This window comes from Belonocnema kinseyi, chromosome 8 (genome assembly GCF_010883055.1).
Source record: "Belonocnema kinseyi isolate 2016_QV_RU_SX_M_011 chromosome 8, B_treatae_v1, whole genome shotgun sequence".
Lineage (NCBI taxonomy): Eukaryota > Metazoa > Arthropoda > Insecta > Hymenoptera > Cynipidae > Belonocnema > Belonocnema kinseyi.
The window spans coordinates 29,246,295-29,265,200 of NC_046664.1; the positions used below are offsets into that span (position 1 = coordinate 29,246,295).

At 21.8% G+C, this 18,906-nt stretch overlaps 1 protein-coding gene across 1 annotated transcript in view; it reads left to right on the plus strand.

Moving 5' to 3' along the window:
* LOC117178792 (probable ATP-dependent RNA helicase DDX52) overlaps positions 1 to 18,906 on the plus strand; it is a 39,760-nt gene that overhangs the window by 10,355 nt on the left and 10,499 nt on the right. The window contains exons 4-7 of the mRNA XM_033370267.1: positions 4,062 to 4,317; positions 4,402 to 4,474; positions 10,146 to 10,349; positions 15,646 to 15,736. Of these exons, the coding sequence (XP_033226158.1) occupies positions 4,062 to 4,317; positions 4,402 to 4,474; positions 10,146 to 10,349; positions 15,646 to 15,736 (624 nt within the window). The remainder of the gene's footprint in view (positions 1 to 4,061; positions 4,318 to 4,401; positions 4,475 to 10,145; positions 10,350 to 15,645; positions 15,737 to 18,906) is intronic.

Sequence of the window (18,906 nt, forward strand, 5' to 3'; positions counted from 1 at the left end):
AACTATTCCAGTTGCCATCGTGGAAATTTCACATATTTTGTTAAAAAAAATCGATTTTTTTTTACTAATAGTTACTAATAGTTACTGAAAATGTAACTATTATTCCAGTAGAATATTCTATGATTTTATTAAAAATTTCATTTCTTTGTTTAAATATTCAGTTTTTTACTGATAATTTAATTATTTAATTTTTGTTTGAAAATTCACCTTTTTTTGGTATAAATTAATCGTTTCATTTACAATTTAGGGGCTGACTAAAGAAAAAATTTTATAATAATATAAAATTTGCACAACACACTATTAACTGCCTCCATTAAAATATAAAATAAAAAATTAATTAAATTTATTTTTATTTTTTCTTGGCTTTATTTTTTTTTACCAGAATAAAAAATAAATCAACCTGTTAACGTTTCGATGTTCCTTTTCGGGAAAATAAAAACATATTTTGCATTATGTAAAAACATATGAGGAAACGTAATCATCGTAATTATATCAAATTATGATTGATTTAGGGTAAAGAATATTTGATATAAAATTTATCTATTCCAGTTGAAGATTCATCATTAAACAAAAAATTAAAAATTAAAATTAAAATAAAATGCTTCTATGTTTGGTTTAAAATTATTTTTTATCTAAATATGTTACTATTCCATTTTCTGATGAAAATTATTATTTTTTTAGTTCAACATTTAAAAACAATCTTTTTATTTAAAAATTAATTTTCTTGTTTAAAAATGTATCTTTTTGGATGAAAATTCAAGTGTTCCAGTTAAATATTCATCATTTTAATTAAGAAATTATCTTTTTGTTTTAAAATCTATCTATTCCGATTGAAGATTCATAATTTAATTATAAAATTTATCTGTTTAGTTGAAAATTTAACTGTTTTGATCAAAATCCGTTTTTTTTTGTAGGAAATTTATCATTATGGTTGAAAGTGCATCTTTTTAGCATAAGCTTCAACTATTTCAGTTGAAGATTCATCTTTTAGTTGAAAATTCATTCGTTTGGTTGAAAATTAATTTCTTTACACGAAAAGTTAACGATTCCATTTTTGGTTGAAAATTGATATTTTCTATTTTAAAAATCAACTATTTCGTTGAAAATTCACGTATTTTGTTTAAAAAATTAAAATGTTAAAAATATTTTGTTAAATATCCTGAATTAAAAAACAAAGTCGTTTCTTTTTTTTTAGAAAATTATTTTTTCCTCTGAAGGTAAATCTTCTTGTTTGAAAATTCTTCTTTTCGGTTAAAAAATCAAGTATTCCGGTTAAATATTTATCATTTTTAATGCAAATAAATTACTTGGTTGAAAGTTAAACTCTTTTGTTAAAAATTAATTTTGTTTTTGTCGAAGGTTCATCGTTTTAATTAAAATTAATTGCTTTGGTTAAAAAATGAGCTGTTTGATTGAAAACTTGTTTTTTATTTTGATGTTTTTTGGTTGACAATTATTTCTTATTTATAACTGAAAATGTAACTATTATTCCAGTTGAATATTCCCTAATTTTAGTTAAAAATTCATCTCGTTGGGTCAAAATTAATTCCCTGACATTTCCTGGGTTTTCGAGGAATATAAAAGTTCCTTGACAATTCCAGGGTTTCCACTCTTTTTTCAAGAAATAATAAAAAAATCTATTAACGTTTTAGATGAAACTTCAACTATTTGGTTGAAAATTGATAATTTTTATTTATAAATTGCACCAGTGGTTTTTTAAAAAATTTTCTAATTTGTGAAAAATTTTCCTCTTTTGTAGAAAATTAATCTTTATAGTTGAAAATTCATCTTTTTGGTATAAAATTCAACTATGCCAGTTAAAGATTCATCATTAAAAAAATTAATACAAAATTAAAATTAAAAAAAAAAGCTTCTGTGTTTGATTTAAAGTTATTTTTTAACTAAAAATGTTGCTATTCCATTTTCTAATGAAAATTTTTTTTTAGTTCAAAATTTAACTATTTAGTTATAAATTCATTTATTTTGTTGAATATTTTTATTATTTGGTAGCAAATCAATCTTTTTATTTTAAAATTAATTTTCCTGTTTAAAAATTATCTCTTTGGCTTGGAAATTCAAGTGTTCTAGTGAAATATTCACCGCTTTAATTAAAAATTCATCTTCTTAATTTAAAATCTGTATTTTTTTTTGGTTTTGTTAAGAATTAGATTTTTAACAGAAAAATTAACTAGTCTATTTTTATTTAAAAATGTATATTTTTTGGATAAAACTTCAACTATTTGGTTGAAAATTGATATTTTTTATTTAGAAATTAAACCAGTGGTTTGGAAATTTATCTAAATTGTGAAAAATTTTCATCTTTTGTAGAAAATTAATCTTTATAATTGAAAATTCATCTTTTTGACATAAAATTCAACTATTCCAGTTGAAGATTCATCATTTACAAAAAAATGAGAGCTCCTATGTGGGTTTTAAAATTATTTTCTTGACTAAAAATGTAACTATTCTATTTTCCAATGAAAATTATTATTTTTTAGTTCAAAATTTAACTATTTCGTTATAAATTCATGTATTTTTGTTGAAAAATTTTATTTTTCGGTAGAAAATCAATCTTTTTATTTTAAAATCTAACTATTCCAGTTGAAGATTCATAATTCAATTTGAAATTTTATCATTTTAGTTGAAAATTTAACTATATTTTTGTAGATTCTCTATTTTTAAAATTAATTAGTTTGGTTCAACATTATTTTCTTTGGTTGAAAATTTAACTATTCCTTTTTTTGTTGGGAATTGATCTTTTCTAATTAAAAATTGATTTTTCTCGTTGAAAATTCACATATTTTGTTTAAAAATTCAATTTTTTTGTAGGAAATTATCTTAAACTCTGAAGTTTTTTGTTTAATTCTCGTGTTCGGTTAAGAATTCAATTATTTCAGTTCAATATTGAACTCTTTTGTTAAAAATGATTTTTTGTTGTTCTTTAAAATCTAACTATTCCAGTTGAAGAATAATTATTTAATTTGAAAATGTAATTATTATGTTTAAAATCCGTCTTTTTTGTAGTAAATTATTCTTTATAGTTGAGAATGCATCTTTTTAGCATAAACTTTAACTATACCAGTTGAAGATTCATCTTTGCAGTTGAAAATTAATTTCTTTAACTTAAGAGTTCACTATTTCATTTTTTGTTGAAAATTAATATTTTTTAATTAAGAATTCAACTATTTTGTTGAAAATTCTTTTTTTTTTTTGAAAAAATCATTTTTTTGTCGCAGAAAATCATATTTTTCTCTGAAGGTTAATATTTTTGTTTGAAAATTCTTCTTTTCGGTTAAAAATTAAAAAATTCCAGTTAAATATTTATAATTTTAAATGCAAATAAAATTACTTGATTGAAAGATAAACTCGTTTGTTAAAGATTAATCTTTTCTTGTTGAAGGTTCATCGTTTTGATTACAATTAATTGCTTTGGTTAAAAAATGAGCTTTTTCATTGAAAACTTGTTTTTTATTTGAATTCTTTTTTTTTGACAATTATTTCTTATTTTTAACTGAAAATTTAACAATTCTTCCAGTCGAATATACCATAATTTTAGTTAAAAATTCATCTCGTAAAAAATCGTAAAAAATCTCATAAAAAATATAAAATAAATTAAAGAAAAATAATAAGAAAGGCAAAAGCTTTAAGCTTTATTTTTGTCTTGGCTTTATTTATTTTTTAACCATAATAAAAAAAAAAATAAATCTATTAACGTTTTGATGTTCCTTTTCGGGAAAATAAAAACATATTTTTCATGATGCCGAAAACCCATGAGGAAACTATATTATCGTAATTATCATATAAAATTATGATTGATTTAGGCTAAAGAATATTTGATGAAACTTCAAGTATTTTGTTGAAAATTGATATTTTTTACTTAGAAAATAAACTAGTTCGAAAATTTATCTACATTGTGAAAAATTCGCCTCTTTTGTAAAAAATTAATCTTTATAGTTGAAAATTTATCTATTCCAGTTGAAGATTCATCATTAAACAAAAAATAAAAAATTAAAATTAAAATAAAATGCTTCTATTATCATATAAAATTATGATTGATTTAGGGTAAAGAAGTCTTGGCTTGTGCACCTACTGGTTCAGGAAAAACTGCTGCTTTTTTACTCCCGATAATTCACCAGCTGGGTGGACCGCAAAAGCAAGGATTTCGTGCAATTGTTTTAAGTCCAACGAGAGAATTAGCCAAGCAAACTTACAGAGAATGCCTTAAACTCAGCGAAGGTCGAGGCTTTCGAGTTCACATTATTAGTAAAATCAATCAAGCACTCTCTCAATACGGGCCAAAAAGCTCTCAAAAGTTTGGTCAGTTCATTTCCATAATATTCAATTCTATATTTATAGTATTTTAATTTGATTTTTTCATTTTATCCCGATTTTTATTTTCAGATATTCTTATCACAACTCCAAAGAGACTCACGTTTCTTCTGAATCAAGATACATCTGTTATTTCGCTGAAGAAGTAAGATTACATTTATTTATTCATTATTGAAATGTTACTTATTTCGAAAAAATATTATGTCAAGGATACAGGCCTTTGAAAATTCATAAATTTTCTTTAAAACTCGTCTTTTTTGGTAGAAAATTACTCTTCTTGTTTAAACATTCATCTTTTTCATTTAAAATTTTAGTCATCCAGTTAAATATTCATTATTTTATTTAAAAATGTATCCTTTTGGTTGGAAATTTAACTATTACAGTGAAATATTCATCATTTTTGTTGAAAATTATTATTTTTTGAGTTAAAAATTTAACTACTCCAATTGAAGATTCTATCTTTTTAGTTGAAAATTCTACTAATTCAGTTGAATATTCCATTATTTTATTAGAAAATTCATCGCTTTCATTCAAAATGTAACTTTTTTCTAAAAATTAGTTTTTTTGATGTTTAAAAATAATGTTTTTAACTGAAAATTTAACTGTTCCATTTATGGTTGAAAAATGATATCTTTTAATTTTAAATTCAACTATTTGGTTGAAAATTTGTATTTTTGCGATAAAAATTCAACTCTTTCGTTGAAATTCATATATTTTGTTGAAAACCTTTTTTTTTTAGTAGAAAATTACTCTTCTTGTTGGAAAATTTATCTTTTTCTTTAAAATTCAAATATTCCAAACAAAGAATCATAATTCTATTTTAAAATGTACACTTTTGTTTGGAAATTCAACTATTTCAATTGAAGATTCATCATTTTAGTTGAAAATTATTATTTTTTTAATTGAAAATCAAACTATTACAGTGAAAGATTCATCATTTTCGTTGAAAACTTATCTTTCTGGTTTAAAATTGAGCAATTTTCAGTTGAAAATTCATGTATTTTGTTTTAAAAAGTCGTCTTTTTAGTAGAAAATTAATCTTTTTCTTTAAAAATTCAAATATTCGAATGAAAGAATCATAATTTTATTTTGAAATGTACACGTTTGTTTGGAAATTCAACTATTTCAGTTGAAGATTCATCATTTTAGTTGAAAATTATTATTTTTTTAGTTAAAAATTTAACTACTGTAAATGAATATTTTATCATTTTAGATGAAAATTTCATTGTTTAGTTGAAAATCAAACTATTACAGTGAAAGATTCATCATTTTCGTTGAAAAATTATCTTTCTGCTTTAAAATTGAGCTATTTTTAGTTGAAAATTCATATATTTTGTTTTAAAAAATCGTCTTTTTAGTAGAAAATTAATCTTTTTTGTTGAAAATTCAACTAATCCAGTTGAATATTCCATTATTTTGTCGAAAATTCATCTTTTTGTTTTAAAATTCAGCTATTTTAGTTAAAGATTCGTCATTATAATTGGAAATTCATCGATTTGATTTAAATTTGAACTATTTTGTTGAGAGTTCGTTTTTTTCTTGTTAAAAATTAATTTTTTTAACTGATTTATTTATATAATTAAATTAAAACTTGGTTGAAAATTTGTATTTTTGTGATGAAAATTGAACTATTTCGTTGAAATTTCATGTATTTTGTTTTAAAAAATCGTCTTTTTTCGTGAAAAATGAATCGTCTTGTTCGAAAATTTATCTTTTCCGTTGAAAATTCAAGTATTCCAATCAAATATTCATAATTTTTTGTAAATTTATCTCTCTGGTTGGAAATTCATCTTTTTGATTAAAAATACAAATATTTCAGTTAAAAATTTATCAGTATAGTTGAAGATTCATCGCTTTGATTCAAAATTATCTTTCTTTCTGAAATTTAGTTGTTTTCATTGTTGTTTAAAATTAATTTTTCAACTGACAATTTAACTGTTTCATTTATGGTTAAAAAGTTATATTTTTTTGTTTTAAATTCAACTATTTGGTGGAAAATTGGTATTTTTGGGATTAAAATTGAACTATTTCCTTGAAATTTCATGTATTTTGTTTTAAAAAATCGTCTTTTTGGCAGAAAATTAATCTTCTTGATTGAAAATTCAAGTCTTCCAGTTAAATATTCATTATTTTATTTGTAAATTTATATCTGGTTAAAAATTCAACTAAAATAGTAGTTTTTTGTTTGTTTAACATTAATTTTTTAACTGAAAATTTAACTATTCCATTTATGGCTAAAAATTAATCTTTTTTAGTTTTAAATCCAATTATTTGGTTAAGTATTCCAATCAAAGATTTATAATTTAATTTTAAATTTCATGTATTTTGTTGAAAAATTTTCTTTTTTTGGTAGAAAATCAATCGTCTTGTTTGAAAATTTATCTTTTTCGTTGAAGATTCAAGTAATCTAATTAAATATTTATAATTTTATTTGTAAATTTATCTTTCTGGTTGAAAATTCAACTAATCCAGTTGAATGTTCCATTCTTTTAGTCAAAAATTTATCTTTTATGTTTAGATTCAACAGTTTCAGTTAAATTTTCATCATGATAGTTCGAAATTTATCGCTTTGATTCAAAATTTAACTATTTTGTTGAAAATTAGTTGTTTTTTATGTTCAAAATTAATTTTTTTAACTGAAAATTTAAAATATTTTATTTATGGCTAAAAATGGATCTTTTTTAGTTGTAAATTCAACTATTTGGTTAAAATTTTATATTTTTGGTATCAAAATTAAACTATTTCATTGAAATTTCATGTCTTTTATTGAAAAACGTTCTTTTTTTTGTAGAAAATTACTTTTCTTGTTGGAAAATTCCAGTATTCCAGTTAAATATTCATTATTTTAATTAAAAATGTATCCTTTTGGTTGGCAATTCAACTATTTCAGTTGAAGATTAATCATTTTAGTTGAAAATTATTACTTTTTGAGTCGAAAATCAAACTTTTACAGTGAAAGATTCATCATTTACGTTGGAAATTCATCTTTATGGTTTAAAATTGAGCTATTCCAGTTGTAAATGCATGTATATTGTTTTAAAAAATCTTCTTTTTGGTAGAAAATTAATCTTCTTGTTTGAAAATTTATCTTTTTTGTAGAAAATTCAACTAATCCAGTTGAATATTCCATTATTTTAGTCGAAAATTCATCTTTTTCGTTTAAACTTCAACTATTTCAGTTAAAGATTTGTGATTATAGTTGAAAATTCATCGATTTGAATCAAAATTTAACTATTTTGTTGAAAATTAGTTTTTTGTTTGTTTAAAATTAATATGTTTGATTGAAAATTTAACTATTACATTTATAGCTAAAAATTAATCCCCTTTAGTTTTAAATGCAACTATTTAGTTGAAAATTTGTATTTTTGTAATTAAATTTGTATTTGTAAATTTATCTCTTTGGTTGAAAATTCATCTTTTTGGTTTAAAATTCAACAATTTCAGTGGACGTTTTCCTTACAGTTGGAAATTCATCGCTTTCATTCAAAATTGAACTATTTTGTTGGAAATTAGTTGTTTTTTTTAGTTTAAAATTAATTTTTTACCTGAAAATTTAACTATTACATTTTAGCTAAAAATTGATCGCCTTTAGTTTTAAATTCAACTCTGTGGTTGAAAATTGGTATTTTTGTGATCAAAATTGAACTATTTCGTTGAAATGTCATGTATATTGTTTTTAAAAAATCGTTTTTTTTAGTAGGAAATTAATCTTGTCCGAAATGTGCTCTTTTTCTTTAAAAATTCAAGTATTCCAATCAAAGCTTCATCATTTTATTAAAAAATGTATCCTGTTGGCTGAAAATTCAACTATTTAAGTTGAAGATTCATTATTTTAGTTGAAAATTATTATTTTTTGAGTTAAAAATTTAAGTACTCCAATTGAAGATTCAATCATTTTTGTTGGAAAATAATTTTTTTTTTCAAGTTGAAAAATCAACTATTACAGTGAAAGATTCATCATTTTTGTTGAAAATTCATCTTTCTGTTTTAAAATTGAGCTATTTCAGTTGAAAATTCATGTATTTTGTTTTAAAAATCGTCTTTTAGGGAGAAAATTAATCTTTTTTTTTTTTTAATGTATCTTTTTCGTTGATAATTCAACTAATCCAGTTAAAAATTCCATTATTTTAGTCGAAAAGTCATCTTTTTGGTTTAAAATTCAACAATTTCAGTTTAAGATTTGTGATTATAGTTGAAAATTCATCGATTTAATTCAAAATTTAACTATTTTCTTGAAAATTAGTTTTTTTGTTGGTTTAAATTTAATTTTTGAACTGAAAATTTTTATATTTTATTTATGGTTAAAAATAAATCTTTTTTAGTTTTAAATTCAAATATTTGGTTAAAATTTTGTATTTTTGGTATCAAAATTGAACTATTTCGTTGAAAGTTCATGTATTTTGTTAAAAATCGTCTTTTTTGGTAGAAAATTAATCTTCTTGTTTGAAAATTGATATTTTTCGTTGAAAATTCAACTATTTCAGGTAAAGATTCATCATGATAGTCAGAAATTTATGACTTTGATTCAAAATTTAACTATATTGTTGTCTGAAATTTAGTTCCTTAAAATTAATTTTTTCACTGAAAGTTTAACTGTTCCATTTATGGTTAAAAAATTATATTTTTAGTTTTAAATTCAACAATTTAGTTGAAAATTGGTATTTTTGTGATCAAAATAAAGCTTTTCCAGTTGATAATTCATGTATTTTGTTTTTAAAAAATCGTATTTTTAGTATAAAATTAATCTTCCTATTCGAAAATTTATCTTTTTCTTTTAAAATTCAAGTATTCCAATCAAAGCTTCATCATTTTATTTTAAAATGTATCCTTTTGTTTGGAAATTCAACTATTTAAGTTGAAGATTCATTATTTTAATTTAAATTTTTTTTTTTTAGTTGAAAGTTTGACTACTCCAGTTTTGAAGATTCTATCATTTTAGCTGAATACTCATCTTTTTAGTTGAAAATTCAACTATTACAGTGAAATATTCATCATTTTCGTTGAAAATTTATCTTTCATGTATAAAATTGAGCTATTCCAGTTGAAAATTAATGTATTTTGTTTAAAAAATCGTCTTTTTGGTAGAAAATTAATCTTCTTGTCTGAAAATTTATCTTTTTCGTTAAAAATTCAACTAAACCATTTGAATGTTCCATTATTTTATTCAAAAATTCATCTTTTTGGTTTAAAATTCAACGCTTTAAACTTATGGATCTCTTAAAAAACCAAAAGTGCATATTTTTTAAAATGATCCAACTTTTGGAAATTTTGTCTAATTAAGGAATTTAACGAAAAGCATATAACTTTTTGAAGTTTTATCGAATTTAAAAATGTCATTAGGATAATTTGCAAGTCTTTTGGACTCATAAAAAATTTTTATTCCAATTTTGAAAGAGCTTAAACTTTTTGAATTTTTGTCTAATCGAAAAATTTAACTGACATAGTTTTTAAATATATTTGATATCTAGTGATGAATTTAAATGAAATCTCCTAATCTTTTAGAAAAATATTTTTTTCTATTTTTCTGAACATTTTACAAATTTTCAAAAGTATATAACTTTTCTAATTTTCATTGGTATTGAACATTTTATTTGAATAATTTGCAAGTCTTCTACCCATCCATAAAAAACTTTTACACAAATTTTTTAATTAACAGAAAAAAATTGTTTAATTTTGAAAATGCTCTTAATTTTTTAATTTTGGTTGGAAACATCTGATAGTGGTAAGACCGAGGTCTGAGGTTAAAATAAATGTTTTATTTAAATTTAATATTATTTAGATGAAAGAAGTTAATTTTTTAAAACGTATTTTTAAAGCGTGGAGTGGTTAGTTGTCGATGAAGCAGACAAGCTTTTTGAAGAAGGAACTAGAGGCTTTCGAGATCAGCTGAATGAAATTTCGAAAGCATGCACGAATCCTAATCTTCGGAGAGCCATGTTCAGCGCCACAAATACACCAGCTGTGACAAGATGGTGCAGGGAACATCTCAAAGGCTGGATTACAGTTACAGTCGGTCTCAGGTAAAATAACGAAAATTAAATTATTATGATTATTCCAAATATTTGTCTTTAATTTTCAAAATAATTATTAAAAATGCGCACTCATCACTTTTCTAGTAATAAAGAAAATAAAAGGTTTATAAAAATTAGAACTGGATACAAATAAAATCTTTTTTTTTAATGAAACATTTTTTAACTTGCAAAAGAATTTATTTTAACAATGTTCTTTGCAATTTAATTTTTTTTTAACGATCGCTCATTACCGATTTTCGAAAAATAGTTGAATTTTAATGAATAATGGCTTATTTTTTCTCGGTAAATATTCTCTACATCTAAACTGTTTTCAATTTTGAAATTAAATTCTTCTATTGCTCAAGTTATTGAAATAATTTCTTAAAACGGCAACATTATTTACTTATTTTTAAAATTGGAAATGATTTATTACAATGTAAACATTTAAAAGTTGGTAAGAAGCGAAAATAAGAAAATAATTTATAAAAACAATTGATTCATGTTTTTTTTAAATGATAAATGACTGATAATATAATTTCAATTCATGAAATCATAGAAAACTGAACAATTTTCTAAGTTTTGACGTTCTTTTAAAATTGGATGAGTCGAAAACAAAAAAATTTTTTCACCTAAAATTTGAAAAAAAAATCTAACAACCTGAATGATAAAAGTGAAGAATTTAATTCCAAAAACTACATAAACTACGTTTTTTTTCTTTTTAAATACTCTTAAAATTAATTAAAATAGTAATTAAAATCTGAAAATGTTGATTTTTTCTGAGTTATGACAGAAAATATATACATTTTTTTTTAATAATTATAGTTTTAATAAGCTTTTTTCTTTTTTTTATGCATAAGAAGAAAACCTATCAAATCTTTAATTTTTAATGTTTCTAAAAAAATGTACATATTTTGAATTATAAATAAGTGAATAATTAAAGATTCTTTTAGATTTTTTGGCCTTTTTTGCGAAATGCTTGTAAATTTCTCAGATTTGAATACTATTTTCATGGATTTGAAGTTGTTTGAAAACAACCAAAATTGTACATTTCAAACGTTTTTGGTCCGTTATAATGGAATTATGTAATCGTCTGTTATATTTTTTGTTCAGAATTTATCTCTTTTGGTTAAAAATGTTACTATTTTATTGAAGATTTAATTATTTTGTTTAAAAACTTTTGTTTTGCTTGAAAATTGATTAATTTAGTTAAAAATTCATCTTTGTTTGTTGAAAGTTCTACTATTTGGTTAAAAATTTACATATTTTGTTTAAAGCTTAATTAAAAATCATCTTTCTTGATTAAAAAAATATCTTTTTTGGTTAAAATTGAACTTTTTTGTTGAAAATTTATCTTTTCGTTCGCAGTCAACGGTTTTACCAAAAATTGGAACTGTAAAACTGAAATTTGAAAATTCAACTCCTTTGTTTAAAATTTATCTCTTTTATTAAATAATCTTTATTTGGTTTAAAATTCTTCGCTTTTAGTTGAAAATCACTATTTTTTATGTAAAATTAAAATATTTTTTTTTCAATGAAAGTTCAACTACTTAGTTAAAAGTTGAACTCGTTTGTTAACAAATTTATTACATTCGTTACAAAAAAAAATTCAATTATTTTTTTAATAGAAAATTTAAGTATTCCAGTTTTTGTTAGAAATATATATTTTTAATTAAAAAATTGATCTTTGTAGTTCGAAATTTAACGATTTGGATAAATATTTATGTCTTTTGCTGAAAAATCGTCATTTTTATATAAAATTGATCTTTTTGTTGAAAAGTGAAACTATTTTAGTGGAGGATCTAAAAATGTTATGCTTGATTCAATTGTTTTTGATTAGTTCAGAATTTAATTATTTTGTTGAGAATTTTACAATTTTGTTAAAAAGTCATCCTGTTTTTTATAAAACTAACTTTTTGTTGAAAATTCTTTTTTTTTACGAGGTTAACAGTCGAAGGTTTTCAGAAAATATTAAATTTTTTATCTTGAAAACTAAAATATTTTATTGAAAATTCAACTCTTGTTTAAAATTCATCTCTTTTGTTAAACAATCTTTATTTGGTTTAAAATTCTTCGCTTTTAGTTGAAAATCACTATTTTTTATGTAAAATTAAAATATTTTTTTTTCAATGAAAGTTCAACTACTTAGTTAAAAGTTGAACTCGTTTTTTAACAAATTTATTACATTCGTTACAAAAAAAATTCAATTATTTTTTTAATAGAAAATTTAAGTATTCCAGTTTTAGTTAGAAATATATATTTTTAATTAAAAAATTAATCTTTGTAGTTCAAAATTTAACGATTTGGATAAATATTTATGTCTTTTGCTGAAAAATCGTCATTTTTATAGAAAATTGATCTTTTTGTTGAAAAGTGAAACTATTTTGGTTGAGGATCTAAAATTTTATGCTTGATACAATTGTTTTTGATTAGTTCAGAATTTAATTATTTTGTTGGGAATTTTACAATTTTGTTAAAAAGTCATCCTGTTTTTTATAAAACTAACTTTTTGTTGAAAATTCTTTTTTTTACGGGGTTCACAGTCGAAGGTTTTTTTATAAAACTAACTTTTTGTTGAAAATTCTTTTTTTTATGGGGTTCACAGTCGAAGATTTTCTGAAAATATTAAATTTTTTATCTTGAAAACTAAACTATTTTGTTGAAAATTCATCCCTTATGTTAAAAAAATCTTTATATCGTTGCAAATTCAAGTATTTTGTTGAAAATTTGTCGTTTTTGGTTAAATTTTACTGTTTTTATGTGTAATGTTTAATTTTTTGTGGTTGGAATATCATCTATTACATTTTTCGTTCAGAATTAATATTTTTTATATGAAAATGCAACTAATTAGTTGAAAGTTGAGCTACTTTCTTAAAAAATGTATTACATTCATTACCTGAAAAATTCATTTTTTTCAAACCAAAAATTGATTTTTTAGTTAAAAATTCCACGATTTAGATTAAAATTTATTTATTGTTCTGAAAATACGTATTTTTCAGTAAAAAAATTAATTTTCTTGATTAAAAAATGTATATTGAATTATTTTGTTGAAAATTGTGCAGTTCTGTTAAAAAGTCATCCTTTTCGTTAGAAAACTGACTTTTGTTGAAAAAATTTTTTTCAGAGTTCACCGTCAACGGTTTTCGAAAATATTTGTTGTTTTCGGCTAAATTGAACTGATTTTCATGTAAAATTTTTATACGAAAAATTAACTATTTAGTTGAAAGTCGAACTACTCTGTTAGAAAATTTATTATATTTATTACACAAAATGCATTTTTTTAACAGAAGATTTAAATATTCCATTTTTCGAAGATTATATTTTTAATTGAAAATTGATCTTTTTAGTTTAAAATTCAACGATTTGGATTAAAATTCATGCCTTTTCCTGAAAATACGTATTTCTTCGGTAAAAAATTAATGTTCCTGATTAAAAAATGTATCAGTTTATTTTGTTCAAAATTGTACAATTTTGTTAAAAAAATCATCCGTTTTGTTAGGAAACGAACTTTTCATAAAAAATTTTTTTTTGATTGAAAATTCAAATATTTTGTTGAAAATTGGTCATTTTTGGTTGAATTAACCTGTTTTTTATTTAAAGTCAACTTTTTTTTTGAAATAGCAACTATTATATTTTTCGTTGAGAATAAATATTTTTATATGAAACTTCAACTACTTTGTTAAAAAATGTATTAAATTTATTACACGAAAAATTTATTCATTTTGTTGATAGAAAATTTAACTATTCCATTTCTGGTTACAGAGGATATTTTTAATTAAAATTGATCTTTTTAGTTGAAAATTCAACTATTTGAATTAAGATATATGTCTTTTGCCAAATATGTATTTTTTCGTAGAAAATTTATGTTCTTCCTTAAAAAGTGTACATATCTGTTTTGATTTAGTATTCAACAATTTTATTGCAAATTCGTTTTTACGGTTGAATATAATTAATATATAATATATTAATATAAATAAATCAAATTGATTAATGTTTTTACAATTTAGATAAAAATGTAATTATTTTGTTGAAAAATCTACAATTTTGTTAAGAAGTCATCTTTTTTGGATAAAAAATTTAACTATTTTTATAAAAATTCAAATATTTTATTGAAAAAATTGTCTGAATTAACCTGCTTTTTTATTTAAACTTGAAATCTTCTTTGGTTGGAATATCAACGATTACATTTTTTGCAAAGAATGTATCCTCTTTTGATAAAAAATTCATCCTTCTTGCAGCAAAATCGTGGTTCTTGGTTAGAAATAAACTTTTTTGTTGAAAATTCAACTGTTTTCTAAAAAATTAGTCTTTTGGGCTTGAAAATTAAATAATTTCGTCAAAAATTCTTCGTTGTATGTTGAGATTGCAACTATCTAATTAAAAAAATGTCCATACTTTGTTGAAAACCTAATTAATTGGTTGAGAATTCAACTATTCTGGATTAAAAATTTACCTTTAATGGTTGCAACTGAACTTTTTTGTTGAAAAATCATTTTTTCGGGGTTCAGAGTCAACGTTTTTCTAAATAAATTGAATTTTTTACTTGAAAACTTAACTATTCCATTGAAAATTTAAGTATTTTGTTGCAAATTCGTCGTTTTTGTTTGAGACAGAATCTTTTTGATATGAAAATAGAATTACTTAGTTGAAATATGAACTACTGTGTTAAAAAATTCATTACAATAATTACATGAAAATTCATTAATTTTTTTCATTAAAAATTTAATTACTTAATTTTTGGTTAAAAATTAATATTTTTAATTGAAAATTGAGTTTTTTAGTTACAAATTCAACAAGTTTGATAAAAATCTATGTATTTTACTGAAAATTTGTATTTTCGTAGAAACTTAATCTTGTTCGTTAAAAATTTATCTGTTTTGGTTGAGGATTCAAAAATTGTATTGAAAAACGTCTTTTATGGTTAATTTAATCGTTTTTTAAAAGTTTTCTTATTAAACTAACTGTTTTCTTGAAAATTCGTATTTTTGTTTGAATTAAACTGTTTTTTAAAATTTTTAATTGAACTATTATTTAGCTGAAATATCAATAATGGTGTTTTTCGTTCAAAATGTATTTTTTTTATTGTAAAGTCATTTTTTTTTTTTTAGAAAAGTCATCTTTCTTGGTTAAAAAAAAATTTATTTTATTAAAAACTTCCAGTATTTGTTTGAAAATGAAACTATTATTCTCCTATTTTCGTTTTAAAAAATCGCCCAATTGTCCCTTTTTCGAGATTATCTTGGGATTTGAAGTCTGTGTATAATATCCTTTAAATAAAATTGATTTTTCATTTTATTTTTTATTCCAGAAATGCTGCAACAGACCTTATCGAGCAAGAGCTATTATTTGTTGGAGATGAAGGTGGGAAATTAATGGCATTGCGGAATATAATCCAGAAGGTGAAAATATTTATTAATTAAAATTTAGTATATACCTACTTTTAAGTAGGTATATACTAAATTTTAATAGTAGTTGCATAATTTATTATGCAACTACTCCATTGGGGGGGGGGGGAGTTGAGAAATTTTGTTGCTAGTTTAAAATTTTATTATTTGGTTTAAAATTTAATAATTCGCTTTTAAAAACATCATTTTTGGTTGCAAATTCAACGGCTTTTTTTTAAATTCGTCTTTTTGGGTTAAAACTTCATCTTATTTCGTAAAACCTTTTATTTAAAATTAATTTTGTTGTTGCTGATAAGTCAACTGAAATCTTTTTAGGATGAAAACTATTTTGCATATATTGCATCTTTTTTTTTTTGATAAAAATTTAATTTAAATGTTTGGTTGAAAATTCAACTATTTCCTAAACCTTTCTTTTTTGTTTAAAATTCCTATTTTTGTCTTGAAAAGTCAATTCAACTCTTTTTAGATGAAAATTCAACTCTTTTTTTGAATATTTGCATTTTTGATTTAGAAATTCACATTATTTAGTAGAATTTTCATTTTTCTTGGCTCAAAATGCAATGGTTTGGTTGAAAATTCAATAATTTTGTTGAAAAATCATACTTTTTGTTGTAAAATTCTTCTGTTTTGTTGAAAATGTAATATTTCGTATAAAATTTACTTTTTGTTGAAATTTATATTTTTGGTGTTGAAAAGAGATCTGAAATCTTTTTTGAACGGAAATTAAACGATTAAAAATTTTTTTTATTAAAAATTAATATGTTTCAAGAGAAATTTTATCTTTCTTGGATAAAAATGCAACTGTTTGGTTGCAAATTAAACTATTTGATTAAAAATTCCATAGATTTTGGTTGAAAATTTAATTATTTCGTAGAAAATTTACTTTTGTTTAAAATTTGTATTTCATTGTTGAAAATGAATTGAAATTTTTTCTGGATGCATGTTCAACTATTCTTTTAAAAAGTTTTCGTTTTTAATTAAAAATATATCTCTTTTAGTATAAATCTAATCTTCCATAGATAAAAATGCAAATATTTAGTACAAATATCAACAATCATTACTTTTTGGTTGAAAAAAAATTATCTATTTGGATTGAAAATTCAATTTTTTTCGTAGAAACTTATTTCTTATTTAAAAATGAATATTTTGATTGTGAGAACTCAACTGAAATGTTTTAGACCGAAAATTCAACTATTTTTTTGAAAATTTAGCGTTCTGTTTTTAAAATTATTCCGGCTTAGCAGAAATTTCATTGTTCTTTATAAAAATGCAAATTTTTCATAAAAATTCTTCTACTTTTCTTGAACATTCAAATACTTTGTTTGAACATTTTTTTTAATCACTTTATTAAGAAATAACTTTTTTGGTAATATTTGTAGATGAAAATTCATCTCTTTGGTTCAAAGTGTAACTATTTTGTTGCAAATTAATCTTTTTTTAATTAAAAATTCAATTACTCAAGCAAAAATGTTTTTTGGTATAGAATTAATTTCTTAACTGAAGATGTACTATTCCATTTTTTTAAGATTAATCTTTTTAGTTGAAATTTCTAAGTTTTCGGTGAAGAAATCATTTCTTTAGTTTGTAATTTTATTTTTGTTCGTTATAAATGGATCAGTTTCGTGGGAAATTCCATTCTTTCTTTAAAGTTTGTCTTTTTGATTTTTAAGTTCACCTGCTTTAGCAGAAATTACATCTTTCTTGGATTACAATGCAACTATTTAGTTGAAAATTCAACAATATTTTTGAAAATTTAAATATTTTGTAGAAAATTTACTTTTTGTTGAAATTTAATGTTTTGGTGTTGTAAAGAGATCTGGATTTTTTTCTGGACAGAAATTACAATTTTTTAAATGGTTTTTTTAAATTAAAATTTCATCTTTTTTAAGAGAAATTTTATCTTTCTTGGATAAAAATGAAACTGTTTCGTAGAAAATTTATTTTGGTGTTGAAAAGAGATCTGGAATCTTTTCTGGGTGGAAATTTAACTTTTTTAAATTTATTTTATTTTATTAAATTAAAAATGCATTAGTGAAAATAAGTTTAATGTTTCTTGGATAAAATTCAATTGTTTGGCTTAAACTTAAACTTGAACACTTTGGTTGAAGATTCTAGTGTTTTGTTGAAATTTTAAGTATTTCGTAGAAAGTTTACTTTTTGTTTAAAATTTATATTTTGGTGTTGGAAAATCAACTGTGATCTTTTTTGGATGAAAATTAATCAATTTTTTTAAGATTTATTTTTTGTTAAATGAAAATTCATCTGATTTGAGAAATATTTCATCTTATTTAGACAGAAATGCAACTATTTGATAGAAAATTCTACATTTTTGTTAAAAAGTCATCCTTTTGGTTAAAAATTCGTCTTCAGATTAAAAATTCAATTTCTTCTTTAAAAATTCATATTTTGTTTTTAAAATTCTACCGGTTAGTAGAAATTTAATTTTTTTAAACTAAAATACAACTTTTTTGGTTAAAAATTCTGCTTCTTTGCTTGAGCTTTTGACTATTTTCTTTTAAAAATTTAGTTGAATCGCTTTGTTGAGAAATCATTTTTTTTTTGAAGATTTATATTTTTAGTTGAAAATTCATCTTTTTAGTTAAAAGTTTAACTATTTTGTGACAAATTTATCTTTTTTACTTGAAAATTCAATTACTTGGGTAAAAGTTAAACTACATTGTTAAACTTTTTTCGTAAACAAAGTCTGCTGTTTTTGGTTGAAAATTTAATTGTTTAGTGGAAGTCTTTTTTTGTTGTTAAAGATTAGTATTTTAACCGAAAATGTAACTATTCCATTTTTTCAAGATTAATATTTTTAAGTTGAAAATTCTCCTTTTTTGGTGAAAAAATCATTTTCTTAGTTTGAAATTTCATGTTTGTTGGGTGAAAATGCATCAATTTCGTGTACAAATATTTTTTTGCTGAAAAGTCATATTTTTTGTTTCAAAATTCAATGTTTGTTGGGAAAATTCGTCTTTTGGCTTGATGGCTCAACAATTTAGATTAAATTTTATTTCTTCCTTGTGTGATAAATCTTTATTTGTTGAGACATTCTTTTTTGTTTTGTTTTTAAAATTCTTTTTTTTTTGTATAAACTTCATCTTTTTTGATTAAAATATAAACTATGGCACTTTCTTGTTAAGAATGTATCTTTCTAGGATGAA